Source organism: Vidua chalybeata, chromosome 24, assembly GCF_026979565.1.
Source record: "Vidua chalybeata isolate OUT-0048 chromosome 24, bVidCha1 merged haplotype, whole genome shotgun sequence".
In the NCBI taxonomy this organism is placed as follows: Eukaryota; Metazoa; Chordata; class Aves; order Passeriformes; family Viduidae; genus Vidua; species Vidua chalybeata.
In genome coordinates this window covers 5,507,984-5,530,097 of record NC_071553.1, presented here as the reverse complement: position 1 = coordinate 5,530,097, position 22,114 = coordinate 5,507,984, and the positions used below count along the sequence as shown (strand labels likewise).

General features: G+C 54.2%; 2 protein-coding genes across 8 annotated transcripts; both read right to left on the bottom strand.

The window, feature by feature from the left end:
- Window positions 1-130: 130 nt before the first annotated feature.
- On the bottom strand, window positions 131-3,613 carry LOC128799503 (probable E3 ubiquitin-protein ligase makorin-1). Its single transcript, XM_053963973.1, has 8 exons — window positions 2,783-3,613; window positions 2,175-2,294; window positions 1,791-2,077; window positions 1,488-1,579; window positions 1,155-1,375; window positions 794-904; window positions 580-703; window positions 131-505 (listed from the first exon to the last, which is right to left on the bottom strand). Exons 1-8 carry the CDS (start codon window positions 2,851-2,853, stop codon window positions 350-352), a joined length of 1,182 nt encoding a protein of 393 aa, XP_053819948.1. The 5' UTR covers window positions 2,854-3,613; the 3' UTR covers window positions 131-349.
- A 151-nt stretch (window positions 3,614-3,764) lies between these two features.
- PPARD (peroxisome proliferator activated receptor delta) lies at window positions 3,765-22,098 on the bottom strand. 7 transcript variants are annotated; one of them, XM_053963938.1, is made up of 9 exons: window positions 21,145-21,353; window positions 18,962-19,050; window positions 13,626-13,757; window positions 9,553-9,781; window positions 8,717-8,868; window positions 7,876-8,014; window positions 7,115-7,317; window positions 6,342-6,795; window positions 3,765-5,948 (listed from the first exon to the last, which is right to left on the bottom strand). In XM_053963938.1, exons 4-9 carry the CDS (start codon window positions 9,680-9,682, stop codon window positions 5,701-5,703), a joined length of 1,326 nt encoding a protein of 441 aa, XP_053819913.1. In that variant the 5' UTR covers window positions 9,683-9,781; window positions 13,626-13,757; window positions 18,962-19,050; window positions 21,145-21,353; the 3' UTR covers window positions 3,765-5,700. The 7 variants fall into 7 exon arrangements, with proteins under 7 accessions (XP_053819913.1, XP_053819912.1, XP_053819917.1 ...); XM_053963937.1 differs by having other exon boundaries at window positions 13,626-13,754; XM_053963942.1 differs by having other exon boundaries at window positions 9,553-9,667; window positions 13,626-13,754.
- Window positions 22,099-22,114: the final 16 nt, after the last annotated feature.

Below are 22,114 nucleotides of genomic sequence, written 5' to 3'. Positions count from 1 at the left end.
AAAAGAGTTTAAAACAGTGCCCCCCTGCTGCCCGGCCCGGCCCGTGGATGTCAGACCCCCCCCCCCCCCCCCCCCCCGCTGGCTCCCAGCACCCAGCCCACCCCACCCGTGGGTCTCCCACGGGTGCAGAGTGGGCACCACGGCAAGAGCAGTGGGGCTGTGCCCTGAGTCTCCCCCGGTGCACCCATAAATGCCAGACAGACTGCTTCCCCATCCCACCCCATCCCTGCAACACCTCCACGGCAGGAGCCATCCCAAAACAACGGCAGGCGTCTAAGCAGACGCTTCTGCCTCCCAGGGAGGTGTCCAGGCCACCACCAGCACCCAGGCCCAGCGTGGCCCCCACGGCTCAGTCGGAATCGCTGAAGTCAATGAGAAGCATCTCACGGCCATAACTTGAGTGGGGAAATTCTGTCTCCAGCATGGCCAGGGTAAGAGCCCACTCGAGCGTGCAGAGCTCCTCATCCTCCTCGTCAGAGCTCTCCGAGGAAGAAGGGATGAACACCTGCAGCAGAGGAGGGAGGATGAGCCACAACTCCCGGTGCCCAGCCCAGCCCCGGGATGTGCCACCCCACTTACAGCGGGCATCCTCAGCTGCCGCTGCCTGTGCCGCCGCAGCCAGTTGGCAGGCAGCTCATGCAGGTAGATGCACTCTGATCTGAAAGGGCAGTGGCCACGGAGGAAGAATTTGCACCTGATTTTCCTGTGGGATTCCAAGCATAGTTGTGAGTGTAGCTCCCAAAGCAGCACAGAGCCCACAGCCCTGCCACCTGCAGCAGTGCCACGCACTCACCCTGTCCGTGCCTTGAAGGCTCTGATGAGCTTCTCCTTCTCACCCACATCTGAGATCCAGTATTTGTGGGGGATGTAGTAATTGGAGGTGATCCGGCACTCTGGGCAGGCCCTGGGATGAGGGTGACGGGTGCAGTTGGGTGTCCCAAGAAGGGAGCAGGGAGCATGGGCTCAGCACCCACACCGGGTGGTTCTGCTGCCCTGGCCTCACCCAGCACCCCCATACCCAGCACCGCTCCGAACCGCCTGTTCCCAAAGGAAGGTCACACCAAACCCAAAGCCACATCAGCGTACCAAAGGAAGAATTTCAGGGCACAGAAAGGGGAACGGTGACCACCCTGCCACGTCCCCATCCCACTCACTTTATGACGGTGCTCTGGAAGTTCCGGCTGCGCCGCCACTTGCGGATGCACCCCACGCAGTACGCGTGGCTGCAGTTCGGGAGGATCCCGAAGAGCCGCTCCTCTGGCAGTGGCTTCTCATACACCCTGTCCATGCAGATGCCACACACTACAGCCTCACTCTGGGCTCTCAGCGCTGCGGTGGTGACCAGGGCTGCCACAGCACCTGGCTCTGCAGGGACCTGCAAGCAGAGCAGCACAGCATGGCAACCCCCTGGTTCTGTCACTGCCCTGGCCTCGGGGAACACCACAGGGTGACAGGGAATACCCGGCCACAGGAGACCTCAAACCCACCTTTGCAGGGTCAGTCCATGTTGCCGTCTCCAAAACTGCCTCTTTGGGGTCAGAGGAGTCTGGATCCAGTGCTGGCCCTTGTGGCTGGAAGCCTGCAGGAGGAGAGTTCTTAGAGGGGAAAAGCTCAGTGAGCTGGGTGGGCTGCTCAGAGCATGCAGCTTCAGCTGCATTCAGTGACAGTCCCCACACTGGAGAGCTCTCCACAGCCCAGCTTGGCCCAGGCTTGGTCATAGGCAGAAACGTGCACAGGCAACTTCACCATAACCACCCCAGTGTCACCCCACTGGTCCCCTGGGCACCTACCTGAGGCACTCCGAGCTTTTGTGGGGACAAACTCTCCACTGATGGCCTCACGGGGGACGTTACCAAGTGCTGGGATGTTCTTCTTGTCTTTCTCTTCCACTTCTACCTCCACTTTGGGGAACTTGAAGGCCGCACACGTCATGCTGCGGGCCGTGGTGCACTGGGCTCCCCCCTGGTCCCGGTCCATGGCTGTGGGCTCAGTGCCAGGTTCCTGGTCCCAGTGGCAGCGAGGCATCAGACCATATTGGGTCCCTACTGGTGCTGGCTCCTCCTGGATGTGCTGGTAGCTGGAGGAGCCCAGGGAGAGACAGAGGGATCCCATCAGTTCAGCATGACTCCTCTGGGCTGCCAGCCCATCCTCACGGCATCACAGCCCTTCCTTACCTGCACTGCTCTCCATAACGGCAAAACCCACGCTGGAAGTACCTGCAGACCCGGGCTGATTCCCTGTCATGTGAGAAGCGGCAGCTCTGGCCCCACCGACAGGATCCACGGGCAAAATTCCTGTTAGCCAGGGGAGCCATGTGGATGGGGTCAGACCCTGCTCCAGCCCTGCCCTAGTGTCCCCCCGGTACCAGCTTTGTTTGGATGGGGATGTATTTTGGAAGCCCCCCCGGCTAGTGTCTGGGCTCGGGTGCCCTTGGCAAGGGCAGAGCCAGGGGGATCCAGGGTCCTCCCAGCCCCATCCAGCCTAACCTCCTGCTAATTGCCAAGCAAATCCCAGGACAGGGATTGTCTGGGGGCTCTCCTGGGGCCTGGGGGAGCAGCGGTACCGAGGGCTGGGGCAGGGAGGAGGCAGGAGCCTTGGCTTGGGGCTGGCAGGAAGGGGGGGAGTGCTGCCGCCGACCCCCAGCTCCGGAGGGGGGATGGGGAAATGGGGAGGGTGGATCAAGGCCATCCCGAACCGCTCCCCACCCCCACAGCGAGGGGCCCCATCTCCAGCCTATCTCCCGCAAAAGCTGCTCCCAGCCACCCCATCCTCGAGCCTTTACCTGCACGGCGGTCTCAGAGAGCTTGCCTCGGCCCTTAACGGCCCAGATGCCATCATCGAGCCTACCTCCATCTCTTCCCCAGCAGCGAAGAGGGCTGGGCCACCTCCCAGGGCTATTTATGGCCTCAGTGAGTCCCAGGTCTGGCTGGGATAATTCTCCCCTAGTAGCCGGGGGCACGTGTTTGGGGCGGAGGACAAGCCCGGGCTGGCTGATAGCAGCCGGCTGCTGAGCGCTGTTTACACTGAGTCAAGGACTTTGCAGGAGGAGCCTGCCCGGGGGCACCCCTCCAGCGTGCATCGCTAAATTCTGTATATTCTAATTCTTTTACCATTACTATTTCCCCTTCCTTCTCAGTCCTACTAAAACTGTCTTTAACTCAGCCTGTGGATTTCACTTCTCTCTCAGCTCTCTCCCCCATCACACTGGGAACGGCTGGATAATGTAATGCTGCCTGTTGTAACCACACTGGGTCCCCAGCCAGGTCCCCCGGGACCCCTGCCCAGCAGCAGCGCGGCTCCACGTGCCCCAGAAGCATGGGAGAGGCAGGGAGCCGTGGAACAGCTTCCCCCAGAGCACTCAAGCCGGGCACAGGGGAGCCTGGGTGATCTTCAGCTCCTCCTTGCAAATTCTCAGGTGTTTCACCACAGCCAAGGACAGCCCAGGTGCCAGCACATGACTGCCCTCATTGTTCCCCTTCTCGCGGTGTTTTCAGCTCATTTCCAGCTCCACCCGCAGCATTTGGGGCAGGAAACATCCGGCTGAGGCTGGGATCGTGCTCCTGGCTGGCTCTTTCGGCTGCTTTAGGTTTGCAGGCAAGAAAACCACAGCAGGTACGAGATCTGGGAATTACAGAAACCCGGGAATCATGGCAACTCCCTGGAAATCACAGCAAATCCCATCGCCTCTGCTGGAAATCCTCCCATGGACAGCTGCCCCCAGGTGCTGAGAGAAAGCCCACAAAGACAGGCTGGACCCTAAAAGGTTCTTAAATATTTAGTTCAGATTTATTTAAAGTCAAGTCAGTTTGTGGACACTATTTATATTATTAAAAACACTTGGAGGTTTGTACTTCTAGCAAAAATATACATTTCAGTTTGAGGGTTGTTATACTGTCGAGGAAGGAAGAGCAAAAAGTTTCCCAGGTGATGGGCACGAGTCCTGCATTGCGACCGAGGTGGGGACACCACCGGGATTTTGGGAAGGACAAATCCCTGGGCTCCGACCAGCACATGCATGTCTCCAGTGCCTTCCCCCAGAGGGCTTCAAAGTGCTTCAGAAACGGTAATTCCCAACACCCCTGCGAGGTAGGGAGGGGAGGGCTGGGCAGGGAAACTGAGGCACGGCAAACTGAGGAGTGTGGCAGCAGGGGGAGTTTTGGGACCGACCAGCCCTGTGATGGGGAGGGAAAGCCCAGTGCTCTTCCCCTTTGGGTTTTAAAGGAATTATTGCACCAGGGAAATCTGCTACCCTGAAGAAGAGGAAAGTAAAGTAAAACCAAATAATTTGCTCCCACAACCCCTCCTCGGGAATATATCAGTATTTTAATAAGGCTGCTCAGGACACAGGGGACTAGGAGCTGCAGACAGGGAAGTGTTGTTCTTAGGTGAGACACCATTACCCAGAAAGGGAAACTGAGCCCTTCCCAGGTCCATCCTCCCCCTGCCCAAAGCCCGAGGGACACAGCCCCCACACCAGGGGCCTGGCCTGGCCCAGGCAGCACCGTGGTGTTTCACTACAGCTGTGAGAAGTTGTGAGGTAAAGTCCCAGAATGGTGCTGGGATCAGGCAGACCTCTAAGCCTGGAGCTGTTCCCACTCTTGGGAACAGTGGCAGAGGTGGACTGGCAGCTTCCCTGACACAGCCACGCTCACTGGGAAGCTCCTGCTCATTGTGAGCATCCCAACCACCCCCCTCCCTGTTTATAAATCCTTGGCATTTATAGCTGCAAAGCTCTCTGCAACCAATGCACTAACAGATCCTCGTGCTCCTGCTCCGAGCAGACAGCATGTGACAATCCAGGTCCCTTTCACAGAGGGGAAACTGAGGCAGGACACCAAACCCTGACCAGCTCAAGGCCTCTGACCCTCCACACACCTTTTTGTAACTCATGTCTGTGCAGAGCAGCCTGTGGAAGCCACGGATTCCGTGCCTCTGCTCTGGCAGAGGGTGAAGGTGAATTTTAAGGAGTCAAATCCTTTCACTCCCACTTCCCCATCCCAGCCTCTTTCCTACTGAGGTGCCAAGGGACATGCTCCCTATGGAAGGAGGGTGCCAGGAGCAAAGGCTCCCACACAGCACCCAGGAAGGCAGAGTTCACACAGTTCCACTGGGAGACAGGAACACTCTGCAGAGCACGGTGGGGGCTGCAGCTGAGGGTCTCCCCTGGGACAGCCCTATCCATGTTCAAATACTCCAGAGCTTTTCTTTGGGAAAGAGAGAAACATCCTTTCATCACACTGTCCCAGGCTTCATGGCTCAGGACCACCTCCTTGGAGTGCAAATGAACAAAAGAATACAGACACCTCTAAGTGCTGCTGTCAGCCCTGCTGGCCCCTGCACCCCCTTGGCCCTCCTAAGGACCAGGGCTCCCCACCCTGGGGACCCAAGGTGCCACAGTGACCTCGCTGCCTGAGCCATGTAAACTGGGTGGCCGCTCCACTCCGGGAGCAGCTGGAGCTGGGCCACAGGAACGGGAACAGCAGCTTTGCAGATTTGTTAGTGTGTGTTAACGGAAGCCCTGGCTGAGCAGGAGGCACCTGCAAATCCTGACGGCATCTTGCCCTACGTACCGTATGTCAGGGTCACATAGAAAAGAGTTTCCAGTAGGAGAAATGGAAGACACTGGGAAGGGTTTTCTTTGTTTCTGTACAAAGAGTCTTGATGGGAATCCATGGCTTCATTCTCATAAATAACAGGTCCTTAGTACATGTCCTTGTATATCTCCTGTAGAAGTGGGTGCAGAGATGTCTCGGTCTCTGTCTTCTTGATCTTCTGCACCAGCTGGGCGTGCTCTGTCACCAGCTGTCGCAGGTCAGCCATCTTCTGCAGCAGCTTGGGGAAGAGGTACTGGGCATCCGGGTGGTTGGACTGCAGGTGGAACTCCAGCGCTCGCAGGATGTTGTCTTGGATCTCCTCCACCTGCTTCACGTTCATCAGGCCAGGGCGGTCTGTGGAGAGGAAGCATGGTAGCTGCAGGGTCATGGTGCAGCCCTCCAAAGTACACGCTGCTCCTGGGGAAAGGGAGCCGGGGACTGTAACCCACCCACTGTGACTTCAACCTCATCAGCTAGAAAGGGGAGAAGTGTGACCTTGGATAACGTATCCCACAGCAGCACATGAGAAAGGAGATGCCACTTCTACATTCCTTGCTGTTGCTTGCCAGGCAGCACTGCCCCAGAGAAGCTTGGGTTTGGAAGTGTTCAGTTCTTCTCTCATGCCCCTGAGACATCCCTGGCTGACCTCAAGCCCAGCTGCAGCTCAGCTCCCCTAGCCCCCTCTGAACCACCTCTATGTAAGGAGGACTCTTCCTGACCCTGGCACGGCCGAGGGCACCCGCTCACCTCCACACAGGATGATGGCAGCCACAAACAGGGACAGGTCACTGTCATCCAGCTCCAGCGCGTTGAACTTCACAGCGAACTCAAATTTGGGCTCCATGATCTCATTGAAGGGCTTGCGCAGGCTGCGCAGGAACTCGCGGGTCACAAAGCCGTTCCCGTTGGCCACCAGCAGCCCATCCTTGTTCATGATGGAGGCCAGCATGGCGAAGATGGCCTCGTGCACCCCGTACTTGAGCAGAGTCACTTGGTCGTTCAGGTAGAGGCCTATGAAGCTGGGGATGCTCTTGGCGAACTCGGTGAGCTCCCGCACGGTCTCCACCGTGGTGCACTGGCAGCGGTAGAAGACGTGCACCCCGATCTCCTTGTAGGGGGGGATGCCGTTCACCAGCTGCTTCCACACCAGCCCCTTCTCTGCCTGCCACAAGGTGTCCATGTCATGGATCACAAAAGGCTGCTTGAACAAGAAGCAAGTTAGGAGTCTGCTGCGGGGACTCGAGGTGCCAGCTCTGCTCAGGACAGTCATGTTTGTCTGCCTGTGCCTGTGCTGTGCCCTGCCTCTGGGGCTGACAGTGCCCAGCTAATCTGCACCCACCCACCACAGCACAAGTGTGCAGAGCAATGGGATTTTTCCCAGCAAGGGGAAGGACATGCAGAGCCCACCTGGCTGCAGGTGAGAATGGTGCCTGTGCAGCAGGGAGATGTGCAGCATCTCCCAGAGAACAGTCCCCCATGCTGGCCATGGCCAACCCCACCTGTCCTGGGAGGGAACTTACTGGGGTGCTGCTGGCTTTGCCGGTCAGGATACCTCTTGCCTTCTTTTTGGTCATGTTGAAATTCTTCAGGTAGGCGTTGTAGATGTGCTTGGAGAAAGCTTTCAGGTCAGCCACCTGTGGGTTCTGGCAGCTGATCTCGCTCGCTGTCAGCCCTGCCACCAGCTTCCTCTTCTCTGCCTCTGGCATGCGCCCAAAGCGGATTGCTGGGGGGCAAAACTGGGGGTCAGAAGAGCAGGGGAACCCCAGGAGATGCATCCAGAGAGGCAGCAGTTTGTTCTGCCACTGCAGACAGACAGGCCTGCTGAACACCTGCAGCTACACAACATAATGCTTCTCCAGGCTGCAGTTCCTCCAGCACTAACACCTTCATGAAACAGCCACTGCTGCTTCCTCACACCAGACTCCCATCCCATTCCTCTGGGCTCTTGCTCAAACTCTGCTTCCCACATAAACACCTTTGCTTGTCTGGGTCTGAGATTCTTACACCTGAAGTCTAAAAGTCCCAGCACAGAAGAACAATTTGTGTGTCCAGTTCCCTCGGGGCCAGTCCATAAGGGACAACCACATGCCAGCAGCTGCACTGCATGGTGGGAATGAACAGCCCCTTCTCAGAAAAAGGGGAAGAGGAGTCAAATGCTTGAAGCACTGGATTTGAATGATCCCCTAGCAAGAAGAGCCATGGGCTAAAGCACCCTTCACAGGAGGGCAGCTGGCCCTGTGTCACCTAGCTGGCCAGGCCTGTGGGCAGCAGTGACACTCACCATTGTGTGACATGCCCAGCGAGAGGCATTTCTGGAAGCGGCAGTACTGGCACTTGTTTCTGTTCTTCTTCTGAATCTTGCAGCTCCTCTCACACTTCTCATACTCCAGCTTCATGCGGATCGTCCGGCGGAAGAAACCCTGCAGGCAGGGAACAGGGGGACATGGAGCAACAGGGCCTATGGTTTGGGACCAGACTGGTTTGTTATCCCCAGGGGCTTCAGGGAGGTTCAGGAGGGGGAGCTCTGGGTCTCTGTGATGCAGTCTCTATCCCAAGGGAAGTTCATGTGGTGGTAGAAAGGGGCTGCAGAGGAAGAGGTGTGGGGGCACCCCATGCCTGGTGCTGTGACTGTGCCAGCAGCCCACAGAGAGGGATGGAGGAACAAGCCATGAGCCAACCCCAGCCTGCAGGAATGTCTGGCAGGACCTGTGCTGCTAACGCAACCCTGCTGGATCTGCTGCAGGGGAAAGAATTCCAGAGAAACATCCAAGCTGCAGCCAGTGATCCCACGGAGATAAATACACAGCTCACTGCTATCTGCAGCATAGAAACTATTTTTAAAAGCAAACTCAGGGTCCCTGTGGGGACAGATGGATTTGCCTTACACAGCAAAGCACAACAATGCAAGGTTTGGACCATACAGGTCTCAGCCCCCTTCCCAAGGCAAGGCATAGGCTGCCTGCCTATGCTTGTCCCATTCTAGACAGGTTGTGTTTTTTACAATCAAACCCAAATCCCTGTTTTGCTGCAAATCTGCTTGTGTGAGGAGGCTTGTGTGATCCCAGTCGCTGGGATCTAAGCCCTGCTTGGTGCTGCAGAACCCAGCTGTCCCGGGGACTCACCTTGCAGCCCTCGCAGGCGTGCACGCCGTAGTGGAAGCCCGAGGCTTTGTCTCCGCAGACCCTGCACTCCATGTTCAGCGCTCCCAGCGCCGCCTCCTCGCAGCCCATCTGCAGCTGGTCCGACAGCGAGGGAGAGGAGCTCTGTGACAGGTCTGCGAACGCACACAGGGACACGTCCTTCCATGTCACAGCCACAGGCCCAGCTCCTCCAGCCGTGGGGCTGAGGAGGGATTTCCAGCCCTGTCCTGCCTGCCCCTGGTATTACATCTGGAATCTGGCACTGGCTGCAGGCAAATGCCATGAACAGAGTCAAGAATGCCCCAGCAGATCAGACTCCACATCAATGCTCCTTTCTTCCCTCTGGCATTCATGTCCTGGCAATGAAACTCCAACCAGCAGATTTTATAATCCCTTGTTGGCTGGCTGCTGGCACAGGAGATCCCAGCTGGAACATCAAGGGCTCTGGAGGAGGTTCTTCTGCATCCACAAACCTTCTCTCCCACCTCCTACAATTACTTTGCCCTGAGGACCTGAAGAAGTGTCCAAGGAAGCACTCCCAAGCAACCTGAGAGGCCCCTTGCTCTGAAGCACAATGTTTCCTGCCTGTCCTTTTAATTTCCACTCCAAAACCCACTGCCAATGGATGTGCAGTGACCTCAGAGGAAGAAATAAGCCTCTCCATAACTTGGAGCATTATTTCACAATTAAATGTGAAATGTTCAGTTCAGCTGAACTCCATTCAGGGACAGATTCTCTGCCCTTGCAGCTGAGCATGCTGCCTGGGGGCTGTGGGCACCTGGATGCTCCACAGGATGAGCTCCTGTGGCTCCACTCACCTGTGTAGCTGCTTGAAGGCAGCGAGCTGTCTGGTCCTCCAGTTGGGTCTGAGGCTCCACTTGCCACCATCACTGCCTCTTCCTCTTCCTCTTCCTTGACCTCAGGTACTTCCTCCTGTAGTTGTTCCATAATTGATCACCCCTCAGTGCCAAGACTGCAATCCCTGTCATAGCTCTGGCATCATCCGCGTCTATCCAAGATGGACCCCACCAGGCTGTTCCTGCTAGCCTGCAGGACATGGAGAGAGGCCACTGAGTGCCTGCACGGAGCAGCTCAGCAGCAGGGCAGTGTCACCAACCACACCAGCCCTGCTCTGTGCTTGCTCCTCGGCCAGTGAGACATGCAGAGCCGGGCCCATTTAAAGATCCCTTTGCACTGTGGAATAAACATTCTGTAGGACTCAAGGAAGCAAAAGCTCACAGAATTGTTTTTAAAGCCTAGCAGATCACAAATCAGCCCAGATGCCACCCAGGGATCAGGGTCCCTAGCTTACAAGTCCCATAGCAGAAATGGTGCCCCAGATAACGTCCCCCAGAGCTGACAGTGACCTATGTGATGCAGCCAGGGCCAGGGTCTGATAGAGGCAACACCTCCAGAAGGATCAAAGTAGGGCTGGCTTCACCCTCTGTCCCTGCCCAGCCATGGCAGAGCCTGGACTGGGAGCAGCAGCTGATCAGGGCATGCTGTGCCTGTGGGTGGAAGATACTGGGGGAGCAGGGCTCAGTGCAGCAGCAGGCAGTGGCTAAAAGCCCCTGGCCCGTGCAAGCCATCTGCAAGACTGATGGCTTCCTGTCGGCCCTGCACTCGCACTCCTTCCCGTCAGAGTGCTGCCAGTTACAGCCTCTGTGTTTGTTTTCACTTGGCTCCTCTGCCAAGAGCAGGGTTGAACGTGTTGCTGTTGCTGTGCGCAGCTGCCGGCCGTGCTCAGCCACGGGGTCCAGCAGTGCAATCCCAACAGCCACACAATCCAACCAGTGTCTTAATCCCGGGTTTCCTGTGGGAGGAACGGCCCCATCCTCCCCCACACACTTCCGCTCCTTGTTTGCCTTACTCCATCCCAAAGAGCCCACAATCCCACCTCCCTCCCAGCCATGCTGGATCTTGATTCCTAAACTGACTCTTCCTTGAATAATTAATATCTCAAGCCCATCTTATGTAAAGTTCCATCCACTTCCTTAAGAGAGTTATTTTTAAGTGGAGAAATACCCATCAGGAAAGCCACTGAAATCCAGGTTCAACCAAGAGAGCCTCAATTTACAGACCCAAATTAAACTAATGCAGGATATTGCAGGGGCCTTGTATAAGGGCAACCCCAAGCTCTGGGATGGTCTGTGCCTCATGCCCAAGCCCACAGCACAACTCAGGGCTTGCTGGGGGAGGGCAGCAGTGACCCAGGACTCCCTGGATTTGTTTGCCCTCCCAGAGCAGACCCTCACACCTGGCACTTTGGATTTGAGCTGCAGCCAGCTCCTTGGATTGCTGGAAAGACATCAAGGTCAGAGCTCCCTGAAAGAGCAAGGAAGCAGCTCAGAGAGAGAACAAAACCTGCAGGTGGGAGGGTGAACACAAACACGTCACAAAGCCAGGGCACAAGTCACCCCTGGACCTGGTGCTGTACCAGAGCCTGGGTCTCCTGTGGCTGAGGGGGCTTTATTTTTCCCCTCCACACTGGGAATTCAGACTGCAGGACAGGTGGCTTTGCTTCCAGGTGAGGTATATTAGTGGCAACAGTCAGCTCACTGCCCTGTGCTCCTTGGCAGCAGGAGCAGGCAGGGGGGTGCTCCCTTCCCGTGCCTCCACATGAGCACTGAGGGACCATTGAAGGGCTGTGTTATCCTTGGCCTCTGCTCACACATCCCACGCGGTGGGACATGGCAGACAGGCAGGAAAACTTATTCATTGGAGATGGAGGGTAATGAACTTCACTGTTTTCAGGGTTATATATAAATGATCACACAAACATCAGGGAAACACTTTTGCCTGGGAGAGCACTTAGTGGGGGAAGCTTGTGGCAGGAGAAGCTTGTCTACAGTGGAAAATCCATCCTGCAGCAGCTTAATGAGCAGCTAGTTAGATTCTCTTGTCCCTGGCATCCAGCACAAGCCCCTTGCTTTAAACCCACTGCAGACAGAGCTCTCTGCTTTGCCCCAGATGTCTCATGGGACATGTTGGAATAATGTGGGCACATCCCTGACGTGCTGTCCTCCATCTGCTGGCTCTACTCAGGGCCATGTGCTCCCAGGGCAGCAGCGAGTTTTTGGAATGCAGTTTGCTCCTCAAAACCCAAAAAAGCAACTCCAAAACTGTGCTTGGAGTCAGCCTTGGATGGGTGTGAGGAGGGGGAAAGCAGAGGATGAGACAAAGACAGACAGCTCCATGGGCCTCAGGTGCAGAAAGGTGTTACAGAAAGGATATGGATGTGAATCCCACCCTTTGAGAGTGGCTGGAGAGCCAGAGAGAGAAAAGCTTTGAATGTATTTGAGAAAGGCTCTGAATGTATTGTTTGTACATCTCCTTGCAGGCCAAGAGTTCAGGGGCCTGGGCAGAGGGGAGCTGTGGGAGCTCTTTGCACACCTGCCTCTCCCTTAGCCCTTCCCATTTTCTAAACAACTGGGATAGAGGGAGAGGACTGGAAAAACCGATTGATCTGACACAGGAGGCTGCAGCCCCTGCCTGTGGCAGATGAAAGGCCAAGGCAGCCCTGGGTAAAGGGCTGGGCACAACCAGGCCTGTGCACCCCTTTGAGGAGCAGAGCCCCCGGCAGGAGAGGGACCTCAGCCTTGTCCCCATGCCAGGTATAGCACTGAGGCAGCAGGCAGAGACTGTGGAGATTCACCAAGGATTCACATGCTCCCCTCTGTTCCCCTGCAAGCCCTTCAGTGGGAACAGGGGGGCCTGGGAAGCTCGAGCTCTCCAGAGGTTTGTCCAAACTCTCTCTCTGTGAGCACAAGGAGGGACTGCCCTGCCAGCACCACAGCCCAGAATCTTTGTGGGACAGCACTGGGATGACAAAGGACAGCCAAAAGACCCATCTCCACCCCAGGACCTCTCCAGCCATTTGCTGCCTCCACATCCAGTGGCCAAGTTGCCAGAGCAGGAGAAGGGATAACTTGGTCTCCTCCTCTTGGCTGAGTCCTGTGCCAGAGCACAGCACACAAGCTTCAAGCTGCAGGAAGATGGGTAGAGATTCCTGCCTGCCCTAGACACCCACCCCTTTTTCCATTCAGCATCTCTCACAGGACAGTGATGGAAACAAGGATGGAGACTGTGAATTTCTTCCTAAGCATATCCAGAGAATCTAGCAAAGCTGTTTCCCTTCCTCTTCCCACAGGATGGGAATGAGCAAGAGCACAAGCATCTCATGACTTGCTGTGCCCTTGCCTCAATGCCTGTTCCAAGGAGCTTTGGTAACCCTGGCTGAGCCAGCAGCTTCCTGTGCAGCCGGTGCAGGGAGGGTTTGTTTGCTGGCTCTGGGCTTGGGCTGATGCCTGCTGGCTGCAAACAGCTTGGGCAACAGGTTTGTCTTTCCTAGAAGCTGGCATCTACGCCAAGCTAAACCATGAGTGGGTACAGGGAGAGAGACGTGGCACAACCAGGAGAGGAAAAAAACAGGAATAAAAGTTAAAAGGAGATAAATCTTCAGTGTGGATTCCCTGCAAGAAGGTAGTACTTCTCCAGAGCTGACCAAGATCCAAGCTTCCAGATCATCACAACCAACAGCTTGTGTCCCTCTAGTCTGGCAGTTCCCCTGGCAGCCAATCCTGCTGATTAGCACGTAGACCCTGGAGCCAAGCTCAGAGTTTCCAGGCAAAGCAAAGCACCAAAGAAAGGTCCAAACCTCCCAAGAGTCAAGTCACAGAGTTGATCTGCTCAAAGCAGTTGTTCAATACAACTGTACTATAAAAGAGGTCACAAAGGAAAACAAATATATAATGGGAGCACTCCTCACTTGTGTTTATTCCTCTGGACAAGAAAGTTCACCAAATTCACAGCCAAAAGAAACAGAAAGGGTGAGATGAGAACTCAGCACTGTGATGTGCAGCACATTTTGAATCCACAGCTGAAAACTGACCTGAATCCATAAAGGAGATGTGACTGCTGCTGGTTCACCACCTTTTGCAGACTTCCTCAGGTTGTGTCACTGCTTCCAAGATCTGCTGATCAAGTACCAGTTTCTGTTCCTCCTCCTACACGTCAGCTACTACTAATAAAAGCCAAATAAGAGCTAAGCAGATGCTGCAATACAGGAAAGGTAACTGAGAGTATAAAACAGGGGAGACAAACACTGAAAACATGTTTATGTTTGCTCCTGGAAGATCAGCATACTCCCCTATTAGCCAATGAGATCTCAGCAGCACTTAATAGCTGAATGTTTCCTTCCTTACTCAAAGTCTTGGCCTCAAGGCAGGCTACACACAAAAATAAACTACTACAGCTAGTGAGGAAGAGCCCTCCCACACAGCACTGACCAGGGTGGATGTTCTGGGCCAGATTTTTCCCCTTGAAGCATCTGTTTAGATGCTGTACCATGCCCCAGAGCCCAGTCCTGTGATTCTCTCTCCAAAGTTGTTCGGTGTGGACCACCACTTGTGCTTCCCCAAGAGTGAGCTGGGCTCATTAAGCAGAGGGGTGCTGCCAGAGCTGCCATGACCATTAGCTGCTGCTAATTACTGTGGGACTTGTGACACAGGGTGCAGGAGATTCCCTCAGCTGCCTTGAGCAGCCTGGCTTGCCAAAATGAATCACACATCTATTGCATGTTTTAACTCACCCACTTCCTGGGCACTGAGGGAAGGAAAAAATACCCAGCTCATTAAAAAGGTTAGAAAACTTGCTGGATTCTTCTCTTTTTGTACCATGATTGATGCTGTCCCCAAAATCAGGTCATGACATTTTGCTCCAAAAGGAACTTGCTGCTGGCTTTGTTCAGAGTGTAAGAGGTATTGCAGACAAAGAGAAACAGCAGACTTTGGGCACTGAACTCTCAGCCATGCACAAAGCAGGGTCTGCCAGGCTGCTCTTCCCCAAGAGTTGCATCCATCCCTGGCTCCAGCAGAAAGCATGCACGAGATGTGCTCCAAAATCTTGAGATGGCAGATATGGGAAGACATTTCCAGGATGACTTTCAGGAAGTAAACTGGCACATCTCATTCTGCCAACTGCTGACTGGTATTTGTGTTTAGCGGTCAACTCAGGACAGCCCAAAGTATCCATGGCCAGGAGGGCACGTCAGTCTGACCCATTGGAACAAGGACAGCAGCCAGGAAACAAGCAGGTACTGGAAAGGTGACACCATTGGGGCTTCTCAGTGCTTGAAATGGCACAGAAGTGCTGCTATTTGAGAAGATCATTAAGTCTGGCAAGGAGAGAATATCATCCCCCCACAGCCCAAGGCACTGCAGAGGCTGTGAAACTGTGGCAATGCTTTGGGATCACACGGCAAACCTGGCACTTGCACACCAGAGAAGCTGTCTGGTATAATTCCCCTTTCCTTTAGCATCCCAAAGGTGAGGAGGCTAAAGGGGGGCTTAGAACTCAATGAACCACTGTAAGATGACGCTTTCCCAAACTGCTGAAGTCCTCTTGGCTGTACTCCAAGGCAGTCAGTTTGCTTAGGGACCCCTTGTCCTCCTGAACCTGAGCAGGACACGTGGAAGGATCTAGTTTCAGGAACATCAGTAATTATAGAACAGGGCTGGTAAGGGAGGAACTCACAGAAACAGCAACACCACTTCCCAAGGCAAACAGTGGGCAGAGACTCAGAGCAGCACTGAAATGGAACTCCAGGAAAGTGGCGAGTGGAACAAGCTGTGGCTGTGAACGGGAGCACTGCTGGCGGTCAGTGAGGCCAAGTTTGGCAGTGCCGCACACACCAGCACCCAGCTTAGATTTCCCCAAAGTCTCAGGGTCACTGGGACACCAGCAAGTGTCACCCGTGCTTTGGAAGGTGCATTCAGCTCCTCAGAAAAGCAATGGGGGCAGAAAAGCAGCAGTGGGCCGATGAGTCCCTTAGGATCACGCACATGCATGCAGCCTTCTGTCTGGAGCCAAACATCCAGAAGGCCCCTAGGTTTTATTGCTACGTTGCCAGTGCTCCCAGATGCAGAAAAATGCCCACAAAACCAATAGCGAGCCTCCTCCTCTTTGCAGCAACAGATTTTAGATCCCATGGACTAACCAGGAAAACAAAAAAAAAAAAACCATCAGCCTGTAAGTTTTGTTGTGTTTTCACTTGGACTCCCAGAAAAGTGCTACTTGGTTTTGTAGACTTTAGCAAAATATCCTGGGCACCAGCCACGCCGCTCTGATCCCAGGACACAGCTGACAGAGAGCGATTGTGCCCAGGCACAAGTTCTGATGATTCAGCAGGGCCAGGACATGCGCAGCGAGACAGATCGAGCTGTGCCTGCTGCAGCTCCGCTTCAGCCACGGAGCAGGAAAACAGAAGGGTCCCAGTCTGACTGCACACATCCCCAGAAGAAAACCCCCAGAGAATACTGGAATTGCTTTTCCACACAAACTAGTACAACACCCTCTCAGGAACTAGATGGGAATGCTGTTTCCTTACTATTTTTGGCCACATTCACATAGCAATAGCTGCCTGGACAACAGAGATTCCCCTGCCTTTTCAGCAGGGAAAGGAGCAGCCACCATGTCAGTGTGACCCTGCCAAGACTCACAGTGTGCTCTGACCATTTGGATTTCTGCCTCGGCCCCCAGAAAACAAAACGCTTGAGCAAAGCATTCGCACCTTTCATAACATCCTCGTGCCTTTGGCACCGTCTTGGGGGTACAGGGTGAGCCACAGAGCTCACAGCCAGCCAACAGCTACTGCTTCCTGACACAGCCAGCTGCTGGCACTCAGCAGGCTCCTCAAGTTCATGCTCACCAACAACCCTTTTCTAGAGATCTCCGTGTCCCTAAGTTTCACAACACAAGTTCTACCCCATGGACATGAGAACCAACCCACAGATATTTTCAGAGATGTGGGTCTCTGACCATCAGCCCTCATGGGGTTAACAGCTTTCAAGAGCCAACATATCTAGCAGAACCCATATAAACAACTTTAAGGTGAAAAGCTGGTTTGGACATTTTCAGAAATATTCCAGATTGCATTACGATGAAATCAAGAGTTCCACTGAAAAACACTTGTAACAAGTCAGGCAGGACAAGGATTTGAGCTTAGGTTCCTGTCAACAAGATGACTGCACAAAGCATTGCTTATTTTGAAGCCATCTCACACAACCTCTGCCAGAAAAGGCCTGACAAAGCCTGTCCTAATGAGATAGGCATGTGTTTCACAGTAAAGTCTGTCTTAACAGCCCATCAAAGAAATGCTTCCCTATCAGCTCATCTGCCCTTTCAAATCACCAAAACCATTCCCTGTCTCCAACCCACATATCTGTTAAGGGTTGAGCATGCATGTTCTGGTTTTTGCTATTTCAAGTTCCAGTTCCCAGACCAGGGAAAATCAGGAAATGCAGCCTGATGGCAACAGCTTTGGATAACATGGGGGTTACCAGGCTCTGGCTATCCCAGAGGTGGGTTCTGGCTTGACCCAGCACCAGAACGAACACTTGTGTTTCTGGCTTGTGCTTTCATCCTGCCGCTTCCTCCTCCATGGTCAGGATTCCCCTGCAAACCACAGACTCCCCAAAACTCAAAACTTGGAGCAGAGCCTGTCTGTGAGGTCCCTAGGAAAGCACCCCAACATACACATGCATTTCATAGCCCTTTGCAAAGCCAAATAGACCTGACCAAAACGATCCCAGATGTTCACAAGCTCTTGGCTAAGCCTTGGAGAACACATTTTCCAGACACTACGACTGAAACAGTGAATATTAAAGCATTTCAAGAAGTCATAATGAAACTAAGATACATCTTGAGTCAGTTCAGCTCTGAACCCTTCCTGCAGTCAAGCAGGTCTCCCATGAACGTCATCTCAAAATGTATATTTTGGGGAAGATGCACTTCACAATCTCCTTGGCCAAAAGGATTCATACTGGCATCAATTGTTCCACTCTAAATCCTGCTTTGGTAATTTCCCTGGCATTCTGCCAAGGCAAGCACATTTCAGAGTAATTAACAAAAAAATAAAACTAGTTCTACAGAAAAATCTTACTTGTCCTCACTACGGAAATCACTTCTGCTTGTCCAGACTTTCCCAGAGTCTCCAAAATGACTGCAGCAGCGCATCTCTGAACAGAGAGACTTCTGGAAAAAGCAGAGATTACTCTGCAGCACCTGATGAGAAGCAGCAACGCAGCCTGACAAATCTGTGGTTATCACATTGTTCCTGCTCTAAGCAAAAGAGTCAGTACAAACCACAAAACCCCTGACATCTAAAATGTCATTGTCAGGGCAAGCCAGGCTGGGCTCTGACAGCAAATAACCTTTCAGGCATAAACACTGTAACATCATCTCACCCAATTAAAACATCATTTGTATGTCAGGTTCTGCTGTTCAGAGGAGCCCAAAAGTCTCTTCTTGTGCCAATCCTTCAGTCTCCAAGAACATTTGCAGATTTCCAGTCCATAATTCAATAACCACAGACGAAATAGTCCCAAAGGGCAACAAGATGTACTGTACAAAAATACATATTTTTCAAAAGGCTTCACGCAAGAAAGACAGAGCCCATCAACACCAGAAAACAATTCTGTACAACAATGCTCTTCTGATCAGCAAAGCCTCACGGGGCTCATTATAAAATCCTCTCCACACGCTGTGAAGATCCTTGGAAGTCTGTGTCTTGAATACCAGAACAGAGATGGCGTAACCATTGCACCAATCTGACACAGAACCCACGACAGCTCAACACCTCAGACCTGTGTTGAGGCAAACACACACCCACAGCCACATGCAGACAGCTGATTCCAGGAATCACTTCAGAGGTCTGCAGGCAGGACAGTGCCCACCCATGGCCCTGCTGACCACCTCCTCCAAACCCCTGTCCTGCCTCTGCCATGACCTGCTCGGCTTTGTCTGACACCCACAGCACCGGCACCACTGCCGGGTCGTGTGTGGGGTTGTTGGGTGATTGGTGACCCACGTGCAGCCCCGGATCTCATGTGCCCTCCCTCATCTACAAGAGCCAATTTCAGTCATAAACATCAGTGAAATAATGAAACGTTATGTCACAAAGCTTTGACAGCAAGAGCCAGCTGAGGGGAACAGGATTAGACAATGGTCTTCACAGTGTATTCCTAAAGTAATCCATAAGATCACATTCAGAAACCGAACAGAAATAAGGCATGGAGTTTAACTTTAAAATTAAATTTAAGAAAGTTTAAGCTCATGGACAAAGGCAAACTTGCTGGAAGTAAACTGCTCTTCCCTACCCCAAGTTTTTAGAAACACTGCTAAGTGCCTGGGTCGGTGGCCCGCGTGCAAAGGAAGGGGAAGGGTTACCTCTGCGGAGCAGCTGTCCCTGTCTGCCTGCCGCCGAAAGCCACCGCTCGGTCACCATGTCAGCACGGACAGCCAAGACCTGGAGCAATCTGCAGGAGGACAGACAGCAAGTTTCCACGGCTGTGCTGAAGGCCAGATATTTATGCCGCTGGGAGCACTGGGCTGGGTCCAGCAGCAGCTCTGAAATTTAAACGCACACTCCCTCTTTTGCACGCTGAAACCCTGGGCCAGGGTGACTCCAGGGGGCTGCTGCCACAGGCAGCATCTGTCCCAGGACCAGGAGGTAGAGCAAACCCTGGGGTGTCCCAGCAGAGACAGCCCCATCCCCTCACCGTGGATGTCACCTTTGCTTTAAGCCAGCTGCAGCCAGAGGATGATGACCCTGAGCTCTTATGACAATGCACAAAGTTGATGCTAGAAAAAGGACTATGGTGGCCACAAGGCTGCTTGTTTACTCAGCTTGCTTAATCCACCTTCAAGAGGCTGCCAGAAAGTTCCTGCAACTTTAATGAACTTCCTCTTGGGTGGCTGAAACTTAAGGATCCAACAGAGTTCATTCACTCTTCTTGGTTTTCCTGATAACTTTGCCTTGTATGAATTTCAGACTCAAAAGAGAAGGAAGAGACTAATGCTGGAAAAAAATGGCTTATGAGGCTTTGAACTAGAGGATATCTATTTTTAGATAGTTATGCAGACTAACTGGCCTAAAACATTAAACAAAGATGCTGTGAACATGATGCTATTTGCACCCACATACCCTCGTTGACATTACCCAGGCGTAGCTGCTCCTCCCACTCCAATGAAAAGCCCTGTTCTGTATTGCTGCCCTTGACATGGGACAACTTGTGAGGCAGCTGGGGACCAGCAACAAATCAGCACCACCAGCCCCCACCAGGCCAGGCAGCTCGGCAGTAACCTGTGAGTGCTGTGCTGAGAGTGAACCCCCAGTGCAGCACATCCTTCCAGGTCTGACACGACAGCTGCAGCTGCCCAGGAGAGATGAAAAAAGAACATGAACTCCCTGCCTCAAAGCTGAGTGTGGCCTGAGTGTGGAGGGTGTTCCCTACAGGATCAAGGTACATCCAGAGGAGGTCACAAGTGTGAGATGCAAAAATACAACCTGAGTCCCTTGCACTGGAGCATCAATCACATCAGGATTTCCCAATCAGTGATGTCAAAGCCACATCCTCTGAAGGCAGTGATTGCCCTTGTTTAGAGGTGGGGGCTGAGGACAGCACAGAGCTCTGCCAAGCGTGGATCCAGCACCAGCCTCTGCCTCACTGGGGCCACAGAACTGCCCTCAGGAGCTTCACTTTCACAGCAGAGCGGGTTTCTCATCCCTTCTCCCCCAATATGGAAGACAGTTTTTCTAAACAATCCTGACAAAGTTTCTCTTTAATCTCCCTGACAAAGAACAACACTAAAGTCATTCCAGCCCCACTGGCACATCAGGAGGTGGCTTTCTCCACCTCCACGAGCAATAAAGCTCATCCCAATTCAGTAACACAGCATTAGCCTTGACACTGTCAAGGAGGGCTGAATCACATGCAGGGAGTGCACAAATCACACCCTAAGCTCTCTCTCATTGCAGACCAGAGTGCTCTGCTGCTGCCAGAGATCTGAGAATTAAAACTAAATGCCTAGCTCACCTTGTCCCACTCACAGCTAAATGCCAGGACATGCCCATCACACCACACACAAGGCAACACTTGCACCAGCTCAGCAGGGCATGGAGGGAACGTGCAAGCACATCCCACCTGGATGCTTCCTCTGCCATCCCTGGCTGACACATGGCAAGTCATCAGGAAAACTCCCACCTCAGCCTGGAGCATGTTTGTACAGAGGATACTCTGCTGAAGGCAACGAGGGATTTGCATGGAGAGGGCAGGAGGAGAGGAGAGTCGAGCAGAAACAAGAAACGGGACATGGGCTGCCTCAGCCCACAGGTCGCTGTTTTAGAGACCAACACTGAAATCAGCCCTGGGACTCTGATTCATGGGGCAGCCACGGCTCAGACCCCTCTGCAGCACCATGACGGGCATTATCCAGACCCTACAGCACATCTGATTCCTTCCAACATGCGTGTCCTTCAGCTGGGATCTCAGGGCAGGGGGGAGTGGAATGGGCAGATATGAGGGATGAGAAAGGACTCTCAGATCCTTCCTCCTGGAGCAGCCCCTCACCAGATGCTCTGCTCAGGGTCCATCCTGACCTTCTTGCTTCTCCTCCTTCCAGCCACACACTCCTGCAGTGCCTGGTACCCTCCACCACCCCAGCCTGGCACAGAAGACAGGCACACCGTCCCCCTAAGCCTCCTCCCGTGTGGGCCATCTACCGTCCTCAGTCTCCCCTGACTTCCCAAGAACTACAGCCTGAAGTCACTGATGCCACTCACGCCGCAGCTCTTCACACCCGTGTCCCCTTTGCACCAAGCCCTGTCTCTCACACCCCCAGCCCCTCACACCCCTGGTCCTTCACACTCCCAGCCCCTCACGACCCCGATCCCTCACGACCCCTGTTCCTCACACCCCCTGTCCCTCACACCCCCTGTCCCTCACACCCCCGGCCCCTTACACCCCCTGTCCCTCACACCCCTGTCCCTCACACCCCCGCCCTCACACCCCCTGTCCCTCACACCCCCTGTCCCTTACGACCCCCTGTCCCTCACACCCCCTGTCCCTCACACCCCCTGTCCCTTACGACCCCCTGTCCCTCACACCCCTGTCCCTCACACCCCCTGTCCCTCACACCCCTGTCCCTCACACCCCTGTCCCTTACGACCCCCGGTCCCTCACACCCCCGGCCCCTCGCACCCCCGGTTCCTCACACTCCCGGTCCCTCACGACCCCTGTCCCTCACACCCCCGGTCCCTCACACCCCCTGTCCCTTACGACCCCCTGTCCCTCACACCCCCGGTCCCTCACACCCCCTGTCCCTTACGACCCCCTGTCCCTCACACCCCCTATCCCTCACGACCCCTGTCCCTCACACCCCCGGCCCCTCACACCCCCGGCCCCTCACACCCCCGGTCCCTCACACTCCCCCCGGCCCCACTCACCTCGCGCGCGGCCCCGCTCGCGCAGCCGCCCCCCCCCTCCCCGCCACCCCCGACCGTCACCCCCGGCCCCGCGCGTCACCGCGCACGCCCTGACG